Source organism: Mycteria americana, chromosome 4 (assembly GCF_035582795.1).
Source record: "Mycteria americana isolate JAX WOST 10 ecotype Jacksonville Zoo and Gardens chromosome 4, USCA_MyAme_1.0, whole genome shotgun sequence".
Taxonomy (NCBI): domain Eukaryota; kingdom Metazoa; phylum Chordata; class Aves; order Ciconiiformes; family Ciconiidae; genus Mycteria; species Mycteria americana.
This window is the reverse complement of record NC_134368.1, coordinates 31,796,699-31,818,579: the sequence shown is the minus strand read 5'-3', so window position 1 is coordinate 31,818,579 and position 21,881 is coordinate 31,796,699. Positions and strand designations below refer to the sequence as shown.

General features: G+C 44.1%; 1 protein-coding gene across 1 annotated transcript in view; it reads right to left on the bottom strand.

Moving 5' to 3' along the window:
- Positions 1 to 21,881, bottom strand: part of KIT (KIT proto-oncogene, receptor tyrosine kinase) — a 55,598-nt gene that overhangs the window by 19,662 nt on the left and 14,055 nt on the right. Inside the window, exons 2-7 of the mRNA XM_075499211.1 lie at positions 16,862 to 17,101; positions 12,911 to 13,189; positions 9,252 to 9,388; positions 6,366 to 6,525; positions 3,311 to 3,500; positions 2,489 to 2,604 (exon numbers count right to left, since the gene is read on the bottom strand). Of these exons, the coding sequence (XP_075355326.1) occupies positions 2,489 to 2,604; positions 3,311 to 3,500; positions 6,366 to 6,525; positions 9,252 to 9,388; positions 12,911 to 13,189; positions 16,862 to 17,101 (1,122 nt within the window). The remainder of the gene's footprint in view (positions 1 to 2,488; positions 2,605 to 3,310; positions 3,501 to 6,365; positions 6,526 to 9,251; positions 9,389 to 12,910; positions 13,190 to 16,861; positions 17,102 to 21,881) is intronic.

The following is a 21,881-nucleotide window of genomic DNA, read 5'->3' as shown; positions in this document are numbered from 1 at the left end:
AATTGCTAGATATACTGTACCTTGCCACTCTGGAGATTTCTACAATTTCTTAATTGTAACTCAGTTCAGTATGCTGCTTGTCAAGTTGTAATTTTCTTTTTGGCTCCTAATTTCAGAGCTCCTTCCTTCCTTACTTTATGTCACATTTACTATGACTGACTACATTATTTTTTTTAAGCAATTTAGTATTGTTTCAGATTAGCATACGCAATTACTAAAAGTGTTTAAATCCAAGGCAAGTATTTCTGCACGGGGTTTTTCACGTCTTTCAGCAAATGCTTCAGCATCAATTTTTGTTTATGTGAAGACATTCTCCTGATTATGAATCCTGTTTTACCTGTTTGATTACTTTCTGCTGATTACTCGCCCAAGCAAGACGTGTAAACATCACGAGCTACATCCCAGCAATATATGCGAAATCCCCGCTGACAACAATGCCAGGTCAGGACGCACCATTAGATCAGGATCTGACCCACCCACACATGACTCATCTTTGGCAGTTACTCTGCTATGTCAAATAATATGGTATATTGTCGTGCAGTTTGTGTTTCATACCTAAATGATAAGCATTTTACAAGCCACTGAAAACAGGTTATTTTTCTTAAAAACAAACCCCTAGAAGGATCGATCTATTTCATCTCCTCTTTTCAAAACAAAAAAATATTTGCAGGACCTTAGTCGAAGTGCCAAAACAAACTCTTTTTGAGTCAAGTGTGTCAAATCCACCTGCTTCAGCAACGTCCGCGGTCCACCCAGAGCTGCTGTGCATGGCAACCTGGGCTCTACTGAGACAGCTTAAATGTCTTCATTGCATCCCAAGGCTGATCTTACAAGACCAGTAGTTGAAGCAAGAGGGGAGAAGACTGAATGCTGCTGGTTGCACAGACAAGCTATTCAGAAGAACTAAGCCATCCGTGCTCCCGCCTGCCTTGGCCATACTGCTTCACCATGCTGTTCTTAGTCTGGTTGCCTAACCGTGACGCACAGGAGCGCTGCACCCAGAACTGACACCTGATGATGACAAAACTGTGGGTTGGTTTACTTCTCAGTTCTTGTGTCCAGACAGCCTGCAGAGCCTGGGAGAGCAGGGAGGCCCATGAACAGTCCCTTGCTCCAAGCACACGTATGATGTCACAAGTCGGAAAACACCATCCAGCCTCATGTCAACTGACAGTTCCACAGGCAACCTGCCATTTCTCCCATTCCTTCCCAGAAGTTAAACTTCTGGCTCAACAATTTGCTCCGCTAATCTGTAAAATAGCAGAATTATCCCTCGTGACTGTAACACACACTCATCCACGGTGGCAAAGGACATCAGAGGTCGCCAGTGCCCTCGTCTCAGAAATCATAGCTACGAAATGGAAAAGGCACAAGAATACAAATTACAACATCCACAGATGAAGGAAGAAATGCCACGTTCTGAAAGGAGCCCAAGTGACATTTCTAGACCCAAACTATGGCAATGCTAATAGTGATGCTACACATGTTGACCTTCAGTGATAAATGAGAAGAATTCAGAAATTAATAGCTAGGATTTTGTGCATTTGTGCAGGTCTCAACTGTCCTCTGCATAAGCCTATGCCCAGAGAAGGATACATTGCTGCGGAAGCACAGCAGCAATGCAGAACTGTATTTGCAGCACATTCACTCACTTTCTATACAGTTCCTCCTGCTGGGCTTGAAGGCATCATTCTCTACCTCACCTTAGTTTCTCCAGTTTGCCCGCAGTCCCCTCCTGGTTTAATTTTCCTTAAGCTCGGCCTTTAGCATCTGCCAATATTTGTTTGCTGAGAGCATGAAATGCTCTAACAGGATGGCTCTGCTAAGAAGGACAGGGTTTCCTGAAGTTTTCATTCACTTCATTTTGAAATTTAGCTCTTGTCTTGAAGAGCTGTTCAGAACTGAGACCGATGCTCTTTTTTTACAAGCATGTCCCAAAGATGACAGCACACGTATTTGCAAAGCTACGCAGATTTCTCTAAAACAATGGCGATCTATATTATTATACAGAAGTATTTAGATGCCAAAAGGCACAAGTCAATAATTATCCTGACAAGCATTCAAACTCTGCATCCAGCTCAAACAAATGAAAGATAATTAATGCCTTAACTTGGCTGCCAAAAATGCCAATTATAATCCCTGTATATCCTGCTCCACCTTAAATTATCAAATATTTATGGTACACACTTATTTTTGAGATCATCTTTCCAGGTGCTACAGTTTTTTTCCTGTATAAACTATCTATCTGCTCTCTGGTAACCTCTGGAATATGTTCGCTAGAAAGGAAGGTCACGCTGGATAGTAGGTGGATTTGTGTAAGTACTCTGCACTTTTATATCTTGACATTTAAATAGTCTTCCAGCATGTGCTTCACTTCAGAAAGCCTCTCATATGCTGAACCACACTGTGACATCTTGTGCATACATTATGTTGTATAAAATACAATGACTGTGATAATGAAATATTTCAGACTGTTCACTTTACTTACTTTTCACATAGACATTAAATGTTACAGAGGAGCTGGCATCAGAATTGGACACAAAAAAAGTGTAAATGCCTCCTTCTGTTCCTTTTAATCGGGTAAGGTGAAGTTCACTTGTATAACTGTAAAGAAAAAAAATTAAGCATTACTGATGCTCACAACTTGCGGTGAACAGGCAATTGCTGCGCGGAAGCTAAGGAGCGAATTATTAGCACGCTGTCTTCTTCTGCAGACGCTGTCCACGCCGACACTCTTATCTTGCATCACAACTGCCTTTGCACTACAGCATCCGAAAGTTTTGCCCCTTCTAACACCCCGACGTGTGCCCGGGTGACAGCTCAGCACCAGGCTCGGACCCCGTGCACGCACCGCCGCCTGCTCCTTTTCTTCCTGAGGAGGGAACCCAGCCACGCAACCCAGGCCACACGTGCTAGGTGCCACACAGGAGAGAACTCAGGAGAGAACAGTGCGCAGCAGAGAGAAAAGCATAAGCTTTTGTCCAGAGCACTGGGCTCTGCTGTGGTGGTGGAGGGAGTCTCTGCACACAAACAGCTTTACCTTCTTATTTTTGCTTATTGGGCAGGAATGGCATCTTGTAGGTGCGTCGTGCATTTGTGGCCCACTGGTGCTCAGATGGTGTGGTTAGCTCAATGCTATTCCAAATCTAGGTTAGCAGACTTTGCACCAGTTACTGTGGTAAGCCACGCGGAACTATGAGATCTTTTATAATCACAATTTTCTCACCTTCTCCACTTTTGTCTTTCCAGAGCAGACTCTGGTTTACTGTTCCAAAGTGAAATCGATAGCACTTACAATCATTCATATTACCTGTTATTGCCCACAGTCTTGAACTTGACATAATGGTCTGATGAATTCTGTAATGTTTCGTTCATGTACATCCAGACTTCTTCCTTCGGTTTTGGATATGCCTCATATTCAACTGTTAAATTTCCATTTTGTCCTGCATTTATATCTATTGTGGTATTCATTGTTGCAAACAAACGGACAAATCCTTTAGCTGATGGCCAAAAGAGGAGAAGAAAAACAATTGCAGGGCCATTTAGAAGATTGTCAGTACTCTAACCACACTTAGACTACTTCAAGATCTAGTGATCAAACATCCAACTGTGAAACAGGAAACCTTATCTACAAAGCAGAACTTGAACCAAAGTTCACCTGCCAAAACCAAGGCCACTAGCTATATATAGCAATGAGGCACAGGACTTAAAGCAGCCTTGAGTCCTTTACCAGAAATAATTCCACCTTCTGGTGACAAATCGCTTCTATTTGCTTTTGGAAAAATGCAAGCATGTGCCTGCTTCTACTCAAGTATTTACATTTTTCCAAAAATCAGAGTCACTAAATGTATGGTACAAAAGAAACGCTAAGAAAAAAGCAAGATAAATTGATTATTTATGACAATATACTGGAGTATTTAAGGCTTCTTTGTCAAGTATAATTAAGAACGACATTACAAATGAAGCTATTAAAAACTGTAATTAGAGAAAAACGTGCTAAGTCCACAGGCCTGGATACCAATTGTCTTAAACTAAGGCATTTCTGTTCATCTACTGCTGGGTCTTAATCTTTTATTTGGCAGACACCATTTATCATTGCGCAGTTCCATTCCAAAATATCATGTGGAGCAGCATCCTTACTGCAGTGGTTTTAATTTCATTAATAAACTCATCAGCTTCAGGCTTATTCACTTTGAAAAGACAAATTTTTCAGTCTTATTACACAAATTCATATGGGAATTATCAGTGTGACAGGCAGATTGCAATTACAAGGCAACACATTTACTGAGAGAGCTTGAATTTAGACGAAAGTCAATCTCGGATCCCTGCTTCTTCCCACTTTCTAGTAATCAAACTGCTGTGGCCAGCTGGGCACCTGAGCTCAGGAAAACCAGAGCCAGCGGGGCTTGGTGAAAGCATATGGAGCTGCCAGAGCACTTGACAGATGCTTCAGAGAAGAAAGGATGAAGAAAACTCACAGCAGGCAGGTATGCTCTAAAATGCTCACCATCATTAGAAAAGAGAAAATGCTTTTAAATCTGGAAACTGAAGATTTTTAGTTCCTTCACAGAGCTTTTTTCTATTTTCTGCACAAACACAGGATCCTCTATGCAAACTAGATTCAAAATCAGACCCAAGAGCCTGCAAATAAAGTTTTATAATTTATTTTGTGCTATCAGTGCCTGAAACAGTTCTAGAAATTGTTTATGATTAGATAAATCAACTGTTAAAAAAAGTAATTAGGAAATTTACCAAAAATACCCATTATTTCTTGTAAACCTTTTGGCTAATGTTAAAGCTACAGCGATTTAGAAACTGATACAATCCCAGGATCTCTCCAGTACATGCCATGCACCACTTCCCAGGACCCTGGCAGCTGGCACAGTTCAGATATAGTCAGTTTGACAATGAATGGTGAAAGGCATCCAGGAGGCAGAGTTTATTTTATTTTAAGTCAAATTGGAAAGGGTGGGGAGAGAAAGTATCTCGAAAAGGAAAGATTCCAGCTTGTCTCTGGTATTTTTTATTAAATACAAACTTTGCATTTTAATAAATACAAACTTGTCTCTTTATTTTCTACTTTTTATAATGCTGCGCTTTCTTTTAGTCCCCAGACCTTCCAAAGTCAATCCTTTTTAAAGCCACATTTGCATATGTAGTAGTCCTAAGAATTTCTGTAGTTAAGAACTTCCCTCCTCTTATAATAAAAGCTTTCATATTGTTCCCCTTGGGTAAAAGATCTTCTTTCATACTTCACACTGTTTCATTCTTTTACATATGAATTTAGTCTCTCCTGTAAAAAAATGAGGAAAACATCACCATCATTATGAGCCCTACCCCCTCGAATGGTGGAGCAAGGTTAAGGGCACTCAAACCTCTGCCACTCTGCTGAAGATCTGACCCACACGGGTCAAATACGTCTGTCTCCTTTAAGCTACCAGGGAAAGCAAAAAAAGCAATGTTGCAGGAGTATCTGTGCAACAGAAAAACAGATTTGAAAAGCAAAAAGGATCCAAGGCTACACTTCCCTCAGTTACTACACCCTTGAACGGTGAGGAACTGAAACGATTTTAGCCAACTATACAGACTTCTTCAGAATGATCTTATTAAGTATACCAACATGTCCTTAATTGGTTTATCAAATTAGCAGGTTTCAGCAGCTTTAAAATTCAAAAGGCACTGCATGTCACCCAAGTTAATATATAGCGGACTCTAAACGAGTCTGTTATTCAACAAGAGGAGGGAGGGAGTTTGCTCACTGTTAAGGGACATGATCCAAAAGGGACACTGTGGAAGTGACGGACAGTGGCTTTACCACGGGGGTGAGCTCTGGAACAATTTCATGCTGTCTACGCACACTGCAATGTTCCTCACAGCATTATTTTAAATAGAGGTACATATATAGCTGCTACGTAAAAAACACTGACACGCCGATGTCAGCGGAATTTCCTGTGCTTGGAAGGCAGGTATTAAAGATACGCTTTGTGCTTGTGCTGCCAAATTCCTTAAGCATAGGGATAGTACCAGGCAAAGGTAAATTACTTGCTTCATTAAGACTGGATTAAATGTAAAATTAAACCAGGAAGGATGAGACAAACCAGAAAGATGGAAACACTGTTGGACGATTGTTCTAGCATCACATTCCAATACCATGCAAAGGGTTATAGAAATTAAAGTAGTCATACACAGCACAACGCTTCCTCAGCCATTCCATATGGTACCAGTCAGCAATAACCCCTTAACAAAGCAACTTTACTCACTGAGGTTTGGGGGAAAGGAGAGAGGTGGATGGGAAGGCTCCCCAGTGTTCTCACTTTCCACCTCCTCCTCTTAGAAATGTTAAGATTTCTACAAGAACTACTTACCTAGTGCTTTCAAGGTTACTGTGGCATTGGTTTTTCCGAAAGCATTTTCTGCTTGGCATGTGAATTCTCCAGAATCATTAACTCCCACTGAACGGATGTTCAATGTTAATTTCCTTTCGTATCCATAATCACCCAAATTTCTGCTTTTGCTTGTAACAATCTGTCGGTAAAAAACAATTAACATCTAAAACACTGTGTATGCAGCATCTTTCCTAGATAAATTAAAAATAGAAGTAATTATAACTTTGCTATATTAATATTCATAACTTTAAACCGGAATAATAAGCCAGCACGACAAACCTGTCACTAGAATCTCTCCATGCAAAACAAGTGTGTGATCAGCTGTCTTTGGGAGATAACGTCCTCTCCTAAGTCCTATCCCCTCCCCTTATTCTTTATTTTTTTCCTCCTCAAGCTCCACTGTAAAGCAAGAAAGTGTGTGTGGGTGTGGGTGTGTGTTCACCTGCTCCGAGAGAGGCCAATGGCAGAGATCAGCCCTAGCCACACAGCTGAAACTCTAATTTCTTCATTTATTTCAATCATATGGAGAAAAGGGTGTTGTGCCCAAGGTCAGACCCAGCTCACCCTGGCAACATTTCTAATGCTGATGCAGGTGAGGAACCAACAGAAGGTTTTATTTGCACTAGCAACGCTTCTAGCTGTAGGACTTGATGCAAAATGAACACTGGGTCTTGACTTTCTTAACGCTGAGAAGCTGCAGCCATTGTAAAAAGTCATTGAAACTCTGAAGTGTGGTACACCACTCAAGTGGTGCCTAAAAATCACTGAACTCTCTAATGGTTGCAATGCTTCCCAGTGAATGACAAGAGAGAATTCAAGGTGCTGGAGCTTCATTGTAAACTGGGTCGCTCTATGCCCCAAGTCCATGGCATCTCCTCATTGCAGACATATTGCAGAGAGACCTGCTCATGGCATGCTTTGCATGGCATCCTTGCTATGGAATCCACTCTGCTTCTCAGTCCATAGCAATCCAGATTTATTAATCTTACAGGCAACTGGAAACCTCATTTTCTTTCCAAAGCATTGAGTATATCATGACTCTATGCCTATGTATGCATGCTGGAACTAAAGAAAAAAATAAATGCTTTGAGATGTTGACTTTAGTTTCTGTGAGAATGCTCGGTGTGGTTGGAAAGACTTATAAATTTACATTGCTTAATCCAAATGCAGACCTGGACTTGTTCTGATTTTCTAGTAGAATGATTTCAACTCTTGGAGGTGCCAAGAGGTTCTAGATAAATTTAATCTTCTCAATGCATTTTTGGTTCCTCCTGAACTATAATAATCACAAATAGCAGTTTGGTTTGTATGGATGTGCTTGCTTATAACAAGTCTCCTAATTTTCAAAAGTGGTGATAACTTCAGTCATACAAGGGAAGTGTTTTGGGTTTTTTTCCTTCAACCTGTTCAGGACAAAATGTAATTCTGCATCTATATAAACATGAATTTTATGTATTCTGTTTCAGTACAAAATTTAATTTGATAGTCAATATTTAAAAGATAGCATCCCATGCTATGTACCAGAAAGGACAGAAAGGTCAAACTTATTTGGTCAAAAATATTTTCCTCATGACTTTTACTCATAAAATGAAAAGTGATAAAGCACAAAACCTTAAGGGAAGACCCTGCTGTCATCACACTGTAACAAAGAAAAGGGGGGGAACAATAGAAGAAATGAAGTTCTCAGATGAAGGACTTTTAGTTGACCTTGGCACAGGACCAAAAGCCCCATCTGCATGTCCCATGCCAAAAGCCCCATCTGCATGTCCCATGCCACCTTCATGTCATTTAGACCTCCTCAACGCTTGGAGCTGCGAGGTGGGATTTCTGGAGCAGCGAGCACTTAGTAGGAGCAGCTCTGCCAGAGCCGGCAGATTAGCTAAGCACGGCATACCCAGCCCCAAGGAACGGGCCTCCTGTTCGCTGTCTGCCCAAGGAGATGTGATTTATCCAAACACCACAGCATCACAGAAGCCTTTTTTTCCATACACACGTGGACCACGAATTACGTATTCTGGTCACTACCATTAGCAGTAAAAGACCAGCCAATTAGCATGGGAACATATACGGCAGGAGTAACTAACAGGTCTTCGCAAGGTCTTTTAATTCATTTAAATTTCAGGGTATACCCAGAAGACCAAGAAGTGTCCTTAAAAACAACCCAGTGCCTGCTGCTCGTTTCAAAGGCAGAGCTGGCCACGTGCTGGCTGACCAGGGGAGGGGATCCCTCTGTCCCCGTCTGCAGAATAGCTGCACTGCTGGTAACAAACTCTCCTGGAGCACTTAGCCTGCCAATAATTTAATTTGGTGATGCCAGGCAGTAACTCCATCTATCACTACAGACAGGAGCCAGTTCACTGATTCATTTTTCAGAAGTTTCCCAGTTAGTGAGGCACACCATGTAATTTAAATGAATTAATCATTCCTGCGAATGCTTACTACTATTCCTGTCACATACAATCCCATGCTAATTAGCAGGTATTTTACTGTTAATGATAACGACTAGAATATGCAATTTGCAGTCCATGTGTTGATATTTGCAGTTCCTATTGATTGCAATGTGATGTGTAGGTACTCCGTGCTTCCGTATTTAGGCAGCCCAACAGAGGTCACCTAAACTTCACATTGAAGAGCCTAACTTTAATTGCTGTTTGGGAAGAGAAGCCTGTGTGGCTGCTTTTCCTCGCAGCCTCCGCATGGGCACGGGACAGTTGTTCCTGGCCCCTCACCAGTCTGTGGGATGCAGGACCTTTGGAAATGCCACAAATCCAAACCAATATAGCATCAGGTATCCAAGTACATGAATGTCTACAGAGAGTTTGTGTACTGTGCTGAGGCACACATGATACAATTAAAGGAACTCACCCCATTTTTGTGAGAAATCCAACTAGTTTGTACGGTGCTATCCACATCCGTGATTACGCACGTAACTTCAAATTCTTCCCCTTCTTTCAGAAGCTCATAGCTTTTGGATAAGGTGATGACGGGAAGAGTTTTGTGAACTGGAAAACAATTTAGAAGTGCATTACTTTTCATTAGCTTCAGAGCTTCCAAGGGGGGATAAAAATCAACAGTCATTAACTTTCCAATAAAATTTCAGGCCTCTGAGAGGTATTCAAATTTCTTTAACATATTGCACAGTTGTTCCTTGTTGTCAAGCACATTTCTGCTTCAATCTCCCTTTGAATTACACTTAAAGTTAGGTAATACTTGTTAGAGCTTAGCAACTTGCACAAAGAAACCTGAACAATGTTGAACCGTCAGTGAGACGATTCATTCTATGACAGCGATTAAAAAGTTGCACTTCGTAACCGAAAACACGGTGAGGATCAGCCACTGAAGCACCGCAGCCTAGCAATAACTGCAACTTTTAATAACAAATTACTACAGCTGACACGAAGTACTGTCCGACAGATCCCTGAAAAGCCCCTGATGGGCAGCCTAGGAAGGTACGGCTCAAGGACTTCAGTACACCCACCTCTGAAGGCACCACAACCTCTGCTCACGGTAAGTGTTCACAGAGGTGGCTAGAGCCAAGACCATGGACAAGTTTGTCACCCAAGAGGTAGGTGGTTACAAGCAGCCGTGGGCTAGCTGTACCCCTGTTCTGCTTCGGGGCTGTACCCCTGTTCTGCTTCGGGGTGTCTTTTGTCAACAGTCAAGTATATTTGAGGACTATGTGTCTCAGCTCTGCAACACTCTTCATCTGTTCCTCTGTTCCCTCCACAGTTTGTTTTTCTTGTTTTCTTCATCCTTTCTTCAAATTTTCCTCATTTATGAGACTCCAGTGAACTTCCCACTAGGGCTTTTATGCAGGAAGACTCACTTTCAAACCGTGAATGCAACATATATCAGATAAGGCCTTCCAGACCCTCTTCCTGCCTCTGACACAGGCTTTGTAGTTCTCTTAGGTAAATTATACGAAACTTAGGAAAACGCCATGCTTTTCAGCCATTCATACTTTAACAATAATGTTTTCCTCATGTTCTACAGAAGAGAACAAAGAAACACATTTGCTCTCTTCAGATATAAAGGCTCACATAAAAATCCCTCCCCGGCATTCAGCAGTACCCAAGAGACAGGAGGAAGCCGGTGCAGAAGGCGTGCTGTGTTCTCACCCACCAGCAACATCTACAGACAACCAAAAAAAAGCCGTAAGGCCATAAAGCCCCTCATTGTTTTGAGAAGAGCTGGACATAAACACTCCCTGTGCTATCGTAGCAGGGCTGGTGTGTGTCTGAGTACGCCTGCACAGCTCCCTGTTTCATGGATGCCTCTTCTGGCTTTCTGCACAAGAAGCTCAAGCCTGGGGGTCTGAGTGCCATGGTTATGATTACAAAAACAATGCCCACCAAAGGGTCTCCAACACACTTAAATCTTCAGCCAAGGAGAAGGTAGGAGTTTTACCTGGTGAACTCCACAAGGATCGAACGCTACAGCACAGTAATTACAACACTGAGGATGACAATGCTGCTTCACTGCTGATGACCTTCAGCAGATGCTTCCACTTAGTGCAAGCTTTCTCCCAGATGGAGAACGTGGGCAGAGCGCCCAGGTCCCACAGGCCACCAAGGCTGCCCACCATCAGTGGGCTGCTGGCAATGAATGCCAGGTCAGCACCCTCCCATGTGAAGTCACCGCTGTATCGAGCAAGTACAGACTTTTATCCCGTAAAAAAATGAAATAGTCCAATACTACAACTTGCACTCTCCTATGTCAGAGAAATGTCAGTTATGTCAATCAACTGCTTCCTTTCTTTTTTCAGTGAAAAAACAGTTGGAAAAAAACCCTTGTTACAGAACAAACAGAGACAGCAAGAACGGACTTGATTTTTGTCATCAAAGGAGAATGCCAGAGATGCCTGTACTGATTAAACTTTTGTTCTCTTCTCATTAATTGAAATTTAGTATTCATTAAAATTCACTATATCAGAGTTTCCAAATCACCAGGAAAAAGACTGCTTCAATTTGCAAACCACACACTTGAGATGGCCTCCGCTGCCCATCCCCTGCCCAACCATCAAGGAACATAGCACTGGGTGGGTCACACAGACCCGGGCAGGTTGCACAGTCCCAGCCGTGGAGCAAACATCAACGTGTCCCCTCATCACACCGCAGGGCAGCCCTACCTCACCAGCATGAGGGGAGATGCTGGTGGTGGCCTGGCCTCAGCTCCTAACGCCCGGCACAAAACAGGCAGCGGGAGCAAGCACACCAGCCCGCTGGCCCGAGCCGTGCACCCCCTCCTCCAGCAGCCTGGGCAGCACCCCCAGCACGGCATCGCTGGCGGCTGGATGCCTCTGAAAGCACAAAGCCAGCCAACGCAGACCCTACCCGCTCCCTTCAACAGCAAAAAAACCCAACGGGACACCTCGGCCGCGTGAACAGAAACGCACTTGCAGCCAAGAGAAACTGCCGGCGCACAACCTACGCACGGGCACGGACGGGGATGCTCCCTCCCCAGACCTCGCTGCAGCCTCCGCATCGCGCACGCGCCTTAGCGGAGACGCGCTCTCGGCTGCAGCGAGGGGTTACTTCATTCACAGAGCCTCAGAGCTACACGGAGCATCAACTCGTTCACTTGCCCCTGAGGAACCCCAAGCCAGCCCGGTTTGCTGAACCGCTCCCTCCGCTTCTCTCCTGGCTATTTATACAGCGGATTAACGGCACTCGGGGTAACCCTAGGCTCCGAATTGCCCAGACAAAACCAGCCTGGAAGGTACTGCACACACAGGTGTCGGGCTTCTCCTCCTCCCCAAACCCACTTAACCACCCAACCCTAGGGCACAAGGGCGCATGAAGGTCAAAGGTAGTCGGGCGTCATCAACAGGTTTGCAGAGCTAAGTGGTGCATCTGGCAGCCACAACGCACTCCTCATCATGATCTGGGCACATGGCTGCTGTTGTGACCATCCTCGCTCATGAAGATGGAGACAAACAAGGGCCCTCTGCTGCCCCAAGCTCTGCCTCTCCACTGAATCCCTCTTCTTCAATGCCAGCAATCAGTTCCTCCTGCTGTCACTTGCGGGTATCAGACTTGTGAGTCAGGCACTCAAATCTCCACCTTGCCTGCACAAACCTGTCCAAACCTCAGGGCACTGGTTTGTCCTCAAAGTTTAACAGCACAACCCACATTCCTTAGAATGGTGAAAAAACACCTGGAAATTACCAGGAACAGAAAATAAAAGTGATCACGGCCAACCTGCTCAGCACAGCCACAAGCCAAATGCCATGACATCAACTTGCGCCTCCACACAACTTGCCCAGAACAAGCTTTCTAAGCCCACCACCTTCCTCTGAACCACCTGCAGCAGTCACAGGCGCCACAGAGCAAACTCCTGGTGCGCAAGTACATGTGGCTTTGAGCAGGAGAAGACTCCAAAAGCCTCCAGAGGAGACCACCTCCTCCAACCTCCCCATGACAAGGTCTGGACACAAGGTGAGGTTTCACAACACTTCCCGTCAGCTCCTGGGAGATAAAGGGGAAAATCAGGTGCTCTACAAGAAGGTGAAAATCCCGTGTTACCTGGCCTCACATTCAGGAAAATGTGCTCTGATATTTTCTCAACTCCATTGTGCTTGGCCAAGCACTGGTAGCAGCCCTTAAATGACCTCTGTACGTTCTTTATAACGATGCCTTTCTGGGGATTGGGAATGAACGTCATATTTTTGGGGAGAGGTTTGCCATCACATTTTCTCAGCGTGAAATTTGAAACATCTGGATCTGTTAGAGGGCACACTAGCAGGATGTCACTGTCTTCTTTTCCATAGATCAGAGAATCAACAAGGAAGAGCACGTTTGGATCTGTGAAGAAACACAAAGACCTGTCAGAGAAGCTGACATTGCACAGGGGACTTCTGATGACCCTAAGTCTGCAACTGGGCACTTATACCAAATAAAGTTTTACATTCAGCCAGTAAAACCGAGTATTACCCAATTCGTGTTTACCAAGAGACATTAAATTTTGTCTTAAAAGAGCAGCACAACAGGAGATGTGCAGTAGCATTCAATACCAGACATGCTAAAGAATCATGTGCACTAAAAATAATCTTACTGCTTTTTTATTTGGAGAGGGATTTTTTTTTTTTGCCTTGTTTAGCTCTAAAACCTCCACCCTCCACCCCCAACAACAGTAAACAGATTTTCACAGACCATTAAAAGTAATTTGCTTTTAGCTAGTGGCAGGTCTGTAAGGTTTCATGCCCACAGGAGGATTTTGAAGAAATTTATGAGCAAATGGAAGCTGAAAAGCACCTAAATTATGGTTTTCACTTCTGTAAAATACATAATCTAAATGAACACACATTGCTACCAGAGGAAGCACCAAACAACTTCTCTCTCTCTCTCCCCTCCCTGAAAGCAGGGGTTATTTTTAGTCTCCTTAGGAAAAACTGGGCATACAAACAGGATATCTGATTGAAAAATTGTCATGTAATCTTTCACAAGGTAACTTTTCTAAAGCATTTCATCTCGGCCAACCACAGCACACAAACATACCGTACTTTAAACACTTTTACAACCAAAGTTGAAGCCCATGATAGCTGGTGACCTTGAAATGCTAAGAACCTCACCATTAATAGCAAACACAAAAATAAAGGATGGTGTGGTAACAAACACTCTGTAAAAGCTTATTTCAGCTCCCATCTGCCCTCCCTACAGAATTAGAAATGTAGAAACAGAGGGAAAAGTTTTCTTTCTTTTTTGCAAGCTGGCTTTGTACAACTTGAATGATTAGAGATCAACAAACCATGACTTAACAAGGAAGACTGAGAGAATTTGGTTAAGATGATGGACAATGTGCACTTGGTTTAAGACAAGAAGTACCAGGCTGAAAATGAAGCATGGGACATTTACGTAGGCAATTAGGAAATGCTAAGTTGAAGGTTGCTCATCACTGAACAGAGAAGTCACTAGCTGGTTTCTAGCTTAGTGAGGGTATAGTTTTAACCTCATTTGATACTGCCGCCCAAGAAGCCCCCACAAACTAAAAGCTTTGAAGCATCAGTCTAGAACTAGAGGATGGAGACGACTAACAAATGAAAAAGTAAAGCGTGCCTGAACAGAACCAAGGTGTGATGTTTTGCACACAGAGATGCTTGGAGATATGCTATGAATAGCTGTCACTCCTGAGCTGGAAGAGCATGGACTAGAAGAGCTCATCTAAATGCCCCCGCTCACAGAGACTGAACTGATTGGTTTCCTCTCAGTCCACTTTTTCTCCAATATGGACAGAGCCAAGATATCTTCACTATACAGAAAGTATGGCTCCCCAGGAAAAAAAAGACATTTTTTAAAATAGAAGAAAGCAACCTCTAGTAGAAGAAAGGAACCTGAAAATAGAAGGAAGTAACCTGTTTCCCTAACAGCTGAAATTGCAGGGAAGGCCTTGGCTGGGGTAAGCAGAATTGCTGAGGTGCTCCCCTCCCATCTTCCATCCCCCTCTGGAAGGGAGACATCATGTTGAGAAGACATGAAAGGATTTGCTGTAGGGAATCCAGGCACAAACAAGGCTGCTCATGGTCATGTTCTTCCCTTCACAGCTTTCCACCTCAGATACATCGTGGGTAGCACTTGCTTTCTGGGCATACCTCAGGTTTCCAACACAAGATGGGGTGGTGCTTATCATTGCTTGCGTCTGAAAAGACTTGAGATCAAAATCAATAGATTTTTCTCTCTTATGTAGGTGTCTGAACTAGCTTGATCTTCACTAAACTTGCTTGGATAAGGACACAAACTGCTTCTATAGACACAACACATGCACCTTCTGCCAAAGCAGAAAGGTGAAAGAGGTAAGCACCTACAGTCTGTCAACACTGTGTCATCCTTGGTCACAGAAGGATAGAAAATTTGGTTTTAGTAGATCCAGATGGACGTAAGAGATAAACAGCTACCACCATTTTATGTGCCAGTTGGGACTGGGCAGGATTGAGGTTCTTGGTCCTATCCTCTCCTCATTCGTAGCTTTACAAGCAGAAAGCGCATGGGGTGCTTGTGGCAACCCCACAAGCAGCTGAGTTTATGGTAGCATCTTCAAGGTGATGTAAGACGTCACCAAGCCACAGCCTATTGCAAAATGATGGCCAACCTCACAAACATACTTATTTTACTGCCAGGAACTTGCCAAAGTGAAGCTTGCACATTTTTCACACAATTAAGACAAAGAAATTAACAACATATTGCATGAAGGCCACACAACTTCTCTGATGCTTTGGTAATCATGCTCAGTGGGAGGGTTGCCTGCTATCCTGAGGTGAAGGAGTCACCCTCGTAACTGAAGGCACAAACATCTCTATGATCACAGCTGTCTGGGATAATTACCATGACCTTCAGGAAAACAGTCATGGTAGATAAAGTCAACAATGTTTGACACATATAGGTAAAATACCTGCCAGATTTCCATTAGTCATAATCTCAGGGAAACACAGAAGGTCAAGAAAACTCATCCATAGTAGCTGCATGGCTATTTGGACAACTCAGGAGCAGTTAAAGGAACACTCTTTAAATTGTCTGGCCACTATGTCAGATATCTTCCCTTGGGAAAACACTCTTCACTGTGCTGTGCTGGTATCTCCTTGTCTTGGAGAACAACCTTGCAGTAATTCTCAAAGGACTGGCAGGGTTTAGAGGAGGCTCTTTGAGGCAACCCCTGTTGGACAAGGAATGCTGTCTCCAAGAATGTGTATGCTGTAGGACTTTTTTCCATCAACAGGAAAGAAAGAGCACCAGAGCTATGTGAAGGAGAAGCAAACTAACTGTCTTCCTTGGAAAGGAAAAGGGAATGCCAGGCAGGGTAAACTGTCAGCTTGAGGGCAGCTGATGAAGCCAGAGAGCAGGAGCCCACAAAAGAAGAGAAGAAATCTGAAGAAAACACTGGAGAAAGAAGAAGGGTAATAAAGGATTGGGAAAACGTGTCAGAGCAGAGGCACTTTTTTCCCATCTGAGACATTTCTGATCAGTCACATGGTAGATCAGGAGCTGGAGGCAGAGGAATCATTGGTGCCTGCTGGCTTAAGCCTGGAAGCGCAGACTCAAAAAGCCAAATCCTTTAGCTAACTGCGTCAATAAATCAAGAGCTTGGGGCCAAACCTTACATGACTCCATACTGATGGATGACATGGAATTAAAAAGACATTTCCACATACTGCTTGCTTCCTCACAGTACAACTGACTAATACAACCGATTTAGGTCACTTGACTAGCTTCTAGAAAGAGAGCTCAGGTATATTTCACCACAAACAACAGGGATGTAAACAGAAACTCATCCAGAACTTTGCTCTGGTGACAAAGGCCACTGCAAGCAAAGCTGCGAGTGAGTTTTCTTTTTATTGGACAGGAAAGAAGATTTCTTCTATCAGACTGCGTTCTCTCTCTGTACCTCAAATTCATTCCCTCCTCCAGCATTTACTGTCCTATTATTTTGGGAGTGGGAAGAGCAGGGGGGAGGAAAGCAAAAATAATGCCCTCATAGATATTTACCTTTAACAAAAACATAAAAAGAGGTGACAATACTCCCTTTGCTTTTGCATATGTATCTGCCTACGTCTCTGACTGTTGCATTTTTGGTGTACCACTCTTTCTCATTGGAATTCCTTGCTTTTGCCGATGGGTTCGAGTTCTGGAAATTCCAAGTCACAGGTCCATCCTCGTTGCACTTCAGCCTTAATTCCTCCCCTTTATTCACAACCAGTGAAGATTCTTCATAGGGCAGTGAACCACCTGGAAAAAAAAAGCACAAAATACAATGCCTGTCAATACAACACTCTCTTTTGTTCCGCACCAAAATTGTTATTTATAGTTGTATATGTGCAGTTAATATTTTGGGATTTATTTCTTAAAAATACTAAGCTGGAATGACACTGTGCAATTCTACAGACACCTTTTTGGCTTGTAAGACCTTTGGCACACAGAGCAAATAATCACTGCAGATGAAAACTGGCCTTTAAAAAAACATTTGAAACTAGTTTCAGATGCACCAGTTTCTGCAATGGTTTGGCTTTTGAATGGGAACAGACCCAAGCTATTTAAAAATTAGATTCAAGAACATATGAGCCTGATTCTACATGGCAGCACTTTTAATCGTTCTTTGTCATTTACTCAGTGTGTTGCCAAGAACTAAAGTTTCCTTGCTCAACAGTTAGCTTTTTTTAACTGCTCTCTCATGTATTCAGAAGCTCCACTCACACTCGTAGATTAGAAGCGTCCAGTTTAATGAAGGCATCGGTACATCTTTTCCATACTTATTTCTTTAGCTGAAGTGCTAATTTGTCATCTCTTACCTCCAAAAAAATTTTATGCAAAATATTCTTCAAGCTTTCATCCCAATGCTACGAAATTTTTTCTACTGAGGTACCAATCTCCTAGTCACCAAAGCTGCTCTAAATGACCTCTTAGCTTCTCTTTCACTGAACATGCCATAACACAACTTTTAAAAAGTTCTCAGAAAATAAAGCTGTGTAAAATTAGCACCCTCAATTCAAATTCCCAACTACTTCCCACCTTATACTGTGTACTTGGAGAAAGAAGCACATTCAGGCTTCTCTGGCTCCACTGTTAAGATAAGTCAAGCAGGGGTTTGCTGAGTTAGCACACGCCTGATGTGAAAGTCTTAGTGACCCTGCAAAATGGAGTTCATAAATGAAAATGCATATAAATTCTCACTACTATGGACCTACTTGAACATCAGAAGAACATATGCAAATATTGAGGTGGTCTTGCAGGAGCACACCCTTCCCCTTTCAGAATAGCTCTTCAGTCCTACATGTAATCCTTATCTTACCATAACTGCGCTGGTAGCTAATGTCCCTCTCGTGAAGCACAGTTGTACAAGATCGTACAACATCCATATGTAGTAGCAGAGTCATGCCACTGAAAATACTACTTACATTCAAAAACACACTCTGCGTCTCCTTTCAGAGGCTGAATTTCCCTACCCACACAGATAACAACAGACGTTCAAGCAAAACAATCGGATAATTAGTTGGGATGAGATTATATACTCCAGACTTAATTCACTCATCTCACAGCTTTAGTTGTTCTTAAGGTATATACTGGATTAAGACCAGGTCAGGTAACTGCTCCTCTTCCTGACAAATCTATCACAGAGCAGGAAGCAAGGATGGTCAGACCACCTGCAGAGTCTAATTACTTGGTTTGTGGCCCAGGTTTTGGAGGGAGCCCTTGTTCTCTCTGCATCTCCCTCGGATTAAAATTTATTTATCAGTGCTAAACCCAACAGGCAGTCATTTTTCCAGCACCACCAGAAATTTTCCACATGAGGTCCACTAACATTGCATATACGCTTCCATGACTGAATGCATAAACAACCATCCCAGAAATAATAATTGCCAGAAAAAGGCAGGAAAAAAACCACTTTTAATTTCAAATCTGCTACCTCAAAGTGCAGGTGTGAGCCTGAGCCATGACACAGCAGCTCAACTGAGGAGGGCGAAAGTCTAAGGTCTCAGGAGCACAGGTCCCAGCCAGCAGTGGCTCTGCAAACAGGAGTGCTGGAAAAACCCTTTGCCCAGGACAGAGCAGGGGCCTGACAGCAGGATAAGGAGAGGCAAGGAGACCTCTGATTTGCAAACCCCTCAGACCAAAGGAAGCAACTTTCAGCACCTGAGAAGGCAGAAGGCAAAGACTTCTGAGAAGGTCTCATGAAAGACCATGCAGGTCCTTCATGGGGATGTCTTTGGAAGACTTCTCTGCTGCTTCCCACAGGCCATGGGGTGCTTCAAGTGACAAATGACATGAGCTGCACAAAATAGCAAACGTGCAATGCTGTATACCCACTATGGCGCTAGGTCCTCAGACGAGTCAGGGAAGGCTGGGGAAGGAGAAGATCGGGACATCCTTCACCGGCATCACTCCGTGCCTGCAGCCAGCAAGGTCTCCGCCTGGGCCCTGCCAGGGGAGCTGCGCAGGTGGCTGGCCTGGGACAGCCCCTGCTGCCCACCCCTGCCCCGCCACCAAAGAGCATGGCAGCGGGCAGGTTGCACAGCCCAGCCGTGGAGCAAACATCAACGTGTCCCCTCATCACACCGCAGGGCAGCCCTACCTCACCAGCATGAGGGGAGATGCTGGTGGTGGCCTGGCCTCAGCTCCTAACGCCCGGCACAAAACAGGCAGCGGGAGCAAGCACACCAGCCCGCTGGCCCGAGCCGTGCACCCCCTCCTCCAGCAGCCTGGGCAGCACCCCCAGCACGGCATCGCTGGCGGCTGGATGCCTCTGAAAGCACAAAGCCAGCCAACGCAGACCCTACCCGCTCCCTTCAACAGCAAAAAAACCCAACGGGACACCTCGGCCGCGTGAACAGAAACGCACTTGCAGCCAAGAGAAACTGCCGGCGCACAACCTACGCACGGGCACGGACGGGGATGCTCCCTCCCCAGACCTCGCTGCAGCCTCCGCATCGCGCACGCGCCTTAGCGGAGACGCGCTCTCGGCTGCAGCGAGGGGTTACTTCATTCACAGAGCCTCAGAGCTACACGGAGCATCAACTCGTTCACTTGCCCCTGAGGAACGCCAAGCCAGCCCGGTTTGCTGAACCGCTCCCTCCGCTTCTCTCCTGGCTATTTATACAGCGGATTAGCGACACACGGGGTAACCCTAGGCTCCGAATTGCCCAGACAAAACCAGCCTGGAAGGTACTGCACACACAGGTGTCGGGCTTCTCCTCCTCCCCAAACCCACTTAACCACCCAACCCTAGGGCACAAGGGCGCATGAAGGTCAAAGGTAGTCGGGCGTCATCAACAGGTCTGCAGAGGAAAGGAACAGATCGGAGGTAGCAGTGCATAGATTAACGTCATAACTGACCTACTAAACGAGTGCGGATCTGTCAAATCATACACATCACTGTGATGTGTGCAAATGCTGACGGGTGCTGCAGCAACACACCTTTCCTCTTCTGAAGACTGGCTCTTTAGTCCTACAATAACCATCGCTCCATGGCCCTCTAATGCATAGCACAGTAGTGCACAGTTGGACTGGATGTATAATAGCCGTGCCTGAGCCGCGGGGGAACATTTCTCAAAAACCAACACCACTTGCATGCAAAAACACACTCTGCGTCTCCTTTCAGAGGCTGAATTTCCCTACCCACACAGATAACAACAGACGTTCAAGCAAAACAATCGGATAATTAGTTGGGATGAGATTATATACTCCAGACTTAATTCACTCATCTCACAGCTTTAGTTGTTCTTAAGGTATATACTGGATTAAGACCAGGTCAGGTAACCGCTCCTCTTCCTGACAAATCTACCACAGAGTAGGAGGCAAAGGATGGTCAGACCACCTGCAGAGTCTAATTATTTTGGTTTGTGGCCCAGGTTTTGGAAGGAGCCCTCATTCTCTCCCCATCTCCCTCGGATGAAGATTTATTTATCAGTGCTAAACCCAACAGGCAGTCTACCAGCACCTGTTTTTCCAGCGTCACCTGAAATTTTCCACATGAGATCCACTAATCCTCTACACAAACTCACATGACTGAACATACAAACAAGCATCCTAGAAATAATAATTGCCAGAAAGATTAAGAAAAACATAATTTCATATTTTTATGCAACGTTTGTGAGTTTTACCTACTCTTTCCCCTAGCACTCATCCTACCCATTCAGGTCAGGAGTTCAAGATTTTGTAACACTTATTATCAGGACTATCTAGCAAGTTGGTGGAAAATTTTTAAAGGTGGTAAACAACACAGCAGAGCATGACTCCATCCAGAGGCACAGGAAATACGTTATGTACTGGAGCTGGGGAAAGGTAGGTGTAGAGGGAACAAGCACACTGTGGCACTCCACAGCAAAAGCCACGATATTCCAGTTGAAACCATCACTCATATTTCGAGACAATCTTGTTATGGTTCCTTTACACGGCCTACAAATTCTCAGCAAAACAGTTTACAAATTGAGTTAATGCCTTGTGCAAAGGATTCCCACAATCTAAAGTTCTTTTCTGTTGCCTTCTGAAAACAACGTGTCTTCAAGAAAAGCATGGCAGTGTAAGAACAGGTTGTAAATGCAAGAACTATCATCAGATGTACTTAGAATGTGCACCTAAATACCGCCTGTCTTTAAAAGATAAGAATTAAAATGGTGCTTAGAAAGATGGGAATGACTTTGTGTCTCCTTTTTGGAGGAATAATTAAGTAACAGAAATCTGAGAGTTTAACCAACAACTTGTAATCCAGTGTACTAATCCCCACAGCATGTGTCCATCTGCTATCTCTTGATCTTTTCTCAGACTGCTAACGCCCGAGACTGCTCCACTTGTACCACACCTGAGGCAGGTCGGGGCTCCTCCCGGCCCGCTGTCGCTCTTGTGCACTCCAGTAACACAAATCATGAGCATAACCGTGACAGTAATACTGGTAATTTGGGAATCAGTTGTGTTGGCAGGATATACACCAGGGATGATAAGAGATCTCCAAGTGCCGAACCCCAGGGGATATGGAGTCTGCTGTCTCCTCCCAGGGCTCCACGTCCACCCCAGG